The sequence below is a fragment of the Equus caballus genome, chromosome 8 (assembly GCF_041296265.1).
Source record: "Equus caballus isolate H_3958 breed thoroughbred chromosome 8, TB-T2T, whole genome shotgun sequence".
In the NCBI taxonomy this organism is placed as follows: Eukaryota; Metazoa; Chordata; class Mammalia; order Perissodactyla; family Equidae; genus Equus; species Equus caballus.
In genome coordinates, this window is record NC_091691.1 from 29,972,998 (window position 1) to 29,976,983 (window position 3,986).

Below are 3,986 nucleotides of genomic sequence, written 5' to 3' on the forward strand. Positions count from 1 at the left end.
ACGCGCCCCAGCCCCCGCCGCGGACCACCCCGCCCCTCGCGGGCCAGTCTCCGAACTTCCAGTAACCTCGGCGCCCTTGGGGTGCCCGGCACAGGGGCGCAGGCGGGGAGGCGGCGAGGGCAAAGTTAGAGGGCGGCGCAGGAGGGCGGGGGGCGGCGGGAGGGCCGGGCCGGGCCGGGCGGCGACCCCGCGGGGCCGGGAGCGCGCGGCGGGGCGGCGGGAGCGGGCGGCCCGGCGCTCGGCTTTCTCATGCAAAGCAGCGGCGGGGGCGGGGCGCGCGGCCCGGGGGCGGGGCCTCTCCCCGCTCGGCTTTTTTCCCTTCGCCTTTTTGCGAGTCTTCTCATCCCGGGACGCAATCCTCGAAACAGCTGCGGGCGGGCCGGGCCGAGGCCGGCGCGGGGAGGGAGGAGCCGCCGCGCGCGGGCCCGGCCACCGTGCGCCCCCGCCGCCTGGGCGCTCCCAGAAGAGGCCAAAGTTTGCCGCGGCAGAGTTGCAGCCCGCGCCGAGAGCTCCGGGGGCTTCTCTCGCTTCCCGGTATTGTTCGCAAACTTTGCTCCTCTCCTCCGCGGCCCCACCTCGGCGGAGGCCGGGCGCGGAGAGCAGGGCCCGGGGGCGCCGTGCGCAGCGCTCGGGCCAGGCGGGGCGGGCATGGGCGGGGGCCCGAGCGGGGACGAGGAGCCGGGGCCAGCAGCCGGAGCCCGAGCCCGGGAGCGGCGGCTCTGAGGGGAGCGGACCTCCCCGCGAGGGCACCTCCGACGCCACCATGCTGCGCCCGGGCCCCCGCCTGTGGCTGGTCCTGCAGATGATGGGTTCGTGCGCCGCCATCAGCTCCATGGACATGGAGCGTCCGGGCGACGGCAAGTGCCAGCCCATCGAGATCCCGATGTGCAAGGACATTGGCTACAACATGACCCGCATGCCCAACCTGATGGGCCACGAGAACCAGCGCGAGGCCGCCATCCAGCTGCACGAGTTCGCGCCGCTGGTGGAGTACGGCTGCCACGGCCACCTCCGCTTCTTCCTGTGCTCGCTGTACGCGCCCATGTGCACTGAGCAAGTCTCCACCCCCATCCCCGCCTGCCGGGTCATGTGCGAGCAGGCCCGGCTCAAGTGCTCCCCGATCATGGAGCAGTTCAACTTCAAGTGGCCCGACTCCCTGGACTGCAGCAAACTCCCCAACAAGAACGACCCCAATTACCTGTGCATGGAGGCACCCAACAACGGCTCGGACGAGCCCCCCCGGGGCTCGGGCATGTTCCCGCCGCTCTTCAGGCCGCAGCGGCCCCACAGCGCGCAGGAGCACCCGCTGAAGGACGGGGGCCCGGGGCGCGCCGGCTGCGACAACCCGGGCAAGTTCCACCGCGTGGAGAAGAGCGCGTCGTGCGCGCCGCTCTGCACGCCCGGCGTGGACGTGTACTGGAGCCGCGACGACAAGCACTTCGCCGTGGTCTGGCTGGCCGTGTGGTCCGTGCTGTGCTGCTTCTCCAGCGCCTTCACCGTGCTCACCTTCCTCATCGACCCGGCCCGCTTCAGGTACCCCGAGCGCCCCATCATCTTCCTCTCCATGTGCTACTGCGTCTACTCCGTGGGCTACATCATCCGCCTCTTTGCCGGCGCCGAGAGCATCGCCTGCGACCGCGACAGCGGGCAGCTCTACGTCATTCAGGAGGGCCTGGAGAGCACGGGCTGCACCCTGGTCTTCCTGGTCCTTTACTACTTCGGAATGGCCAGCTCGCTGTGGTGGGTGATCCTGACGCTCACCTGGTTCCTGGCTGCGGGCAAGAAGTGGGGCCACGAGGCCATTGAGGCCAACAGCAGCTACTTCCACCTGGCAGCCTGGGCCATCCCGGCCGTGAAGACCATCCTGATCCTGGTGATGCGCAGGGTCGCGGGGGACGAGCTCACCGGCGTCTGCTACGTGGGCAGCATGGACGTGCACGCGCTCACCGGCTTCGTCCTCATCCCGCTGGCCTGTTACCTCGTCATCGGCACCTCCTTTCTTCTCTCGGGCTTCGTGGCCCTTTTCCACATCCGGAGGGTGATGAAGACGGGCGGAGAGAACACGGACAAGTTGGAGAAGCTCATGGTGAGGATCGGGGTCTTCTCCGTGCTGTACACCGTGCCGGCCACCTGTGTGATCGCCTGTTACTTCTACGAGCGCCTCAACATGGAGTACTGGAAAGTCCTGGCCGCGCAGCATAAGTGCAGAATGAACAACCAGACTAAAACCCTGGACTGTCTCCTGGCCGCCTCCATCCCCGCGGTAGAGATCTTCATGGTGAAGGTTTTCATGCTGCTGGTGGTGGGCATCACCAGCGGTATGTGGATCTGGACGTCCAAGACGCTGCAGTCCTGGCAGAACGTCTGCAGCCGCAGGTTCAAGAAAAGGAGCCGAAGGAAACCGGCCAGCGTCATCACCAACAGTGGAATTTACAAAAAAGCCCAGCATCCCCAAAAACCCCATCTCGGGAAATACGAAATCCCCGCCCAGCCTCCCACCTGTGTGTGAAGGGCTCCGGGAGAGAAGGCGGGCAGGAAAACTTTCCCAGCGAGCTGCAGTGGCAGGCAGAGCCAAAATATGGTGCTTTTCTTGGTTGGTTGGTTGGTTGGTTGGTTTTTTTAAATAAAAGTAAAAGAAAAAAAAATAAAAAGTTTTTACCGTGAAATTCAGGATGCTGTGATACACTGAAAGTAAAAATGTCCTTAAAGGGTTTTGTCGTGTTTTGTTTTCAGTGAAGGACAGCTGCTCCGAGAAGGAGTCTCTGGTGTTACTAATTTGTGGTAAAGTGGTTGATTCTGCCCCCAGAAGAAAGCTTTTGTTTAGAACCTTCTGTAAATATACATCTGTGTGTTGGAGTTGGCTTTGCTATCCATTTACAAATCAGAGAAGAGATAACTTCTTTGCAAATTAAAGAGCCTCTGCTGGGCTGCAGAGAGGGGGAGAGAGAGAGAGAGAGGGAGGGAGAGAGGCAGAAGAGCCGGTCGCTCTCTGGCGAGTGAGCCGTCCGGGGCCCACCCTCAGGAAGGCTGCCTCTAAGACAGCAACTTCTGTGCAAACAGGAAGGCAGGGAAGGCCTGAGGAGTCTGCACACTCCAGTGAATTTGCGGTCACTTAAAATAGACTCCTAGCCCCTAGCCTTCGCAAATGGGCTTTCTCCAGGACAGAAACTCCCACCAAACCTAACATTTGTAAATGCAAACGATGTGCAATACATTTTTTTCTCTTTCTGTGAAAATAAAAAGAGAAACAAGTATTTTGCTGTACATAAAGACAACAAAAGAAGTCTCTAACAAAAGAACCCAGAGGCCCAGCCCTCAGAAACCCTTTAGTGTTACATTTTGTGGCTTTTTAATGGAAACCAAGCCAATGTTATACACGTTTGGACTGATTGGTGGAAAAGAGGGGAAAAGAGGGAGAAAGATCATTCAGAAGTCCCGAAAGAGCTTATTGACTCTTTCTATTGTGAAACAAATGGTTTCCATGAATAGATCCAGAAGCAAGAGACGGTCCAGTGTATGCTCCTCACCGCGCCCGGAAAGGGGGGGCCTGCTTATGCATATTTGTAATATATGATATTTTTCATGCGCCACTATTTTATTAAAAATAAAATATGTTCTTTAGTTTGGTGCTGGTCCCTTGCGCCTTGTGAGGTTTCCCTTCTCTGTGTGCGGGGAGAATGGAGGAAACTTTCTCCCTCTGTTTTCCAAGCGAATCCTGAGTGTGCATGTCTGTCTAGAGGTCACTGGTTACCCATAGGAAATGGCAGACGGGCGGATTCTAAGGTTGGCAGGATAACTTAATTTCGAGTTTCAGAGGAATTCCATGCAGGAAGCATGTGAGGTTGGAAGTCCCCTCTGACTCTTGGTAGCGGGATGCGAGAGCCTGGTTGTAGACACCTGTCATCAGGGAGCACCTTGGCCACTAAGCATGGAGACAGTGGTGAGCCTGGACCAGCCTCCGGGGATCCCTCTGGAGAATGGAGCCA

General features: G+C 59.8%; 1 protein-coding gene across 1 annotated transcript; it reads left to right on the plus strand.

The window, feature by feature from the left end:
• Positions 1-316: 316 nt before the first annotated feature.
• Positions 317-3,621, plus strand: FZD10 (frizzled class receptor 10). The gene has a single exon (XM_014727599.3). It carries the CDS (start codon positions 764-766, stop codon positions 2,507-2,509), a length of 1,746 nt encoding a protein of 581 aa, XP_014583085.2. The 5' UTR covers positions 317-763; the 3' UTR covers positions 2,510-3,621.
• Positions 3,622-3,986: the final 365 nt, after the last annotated feature.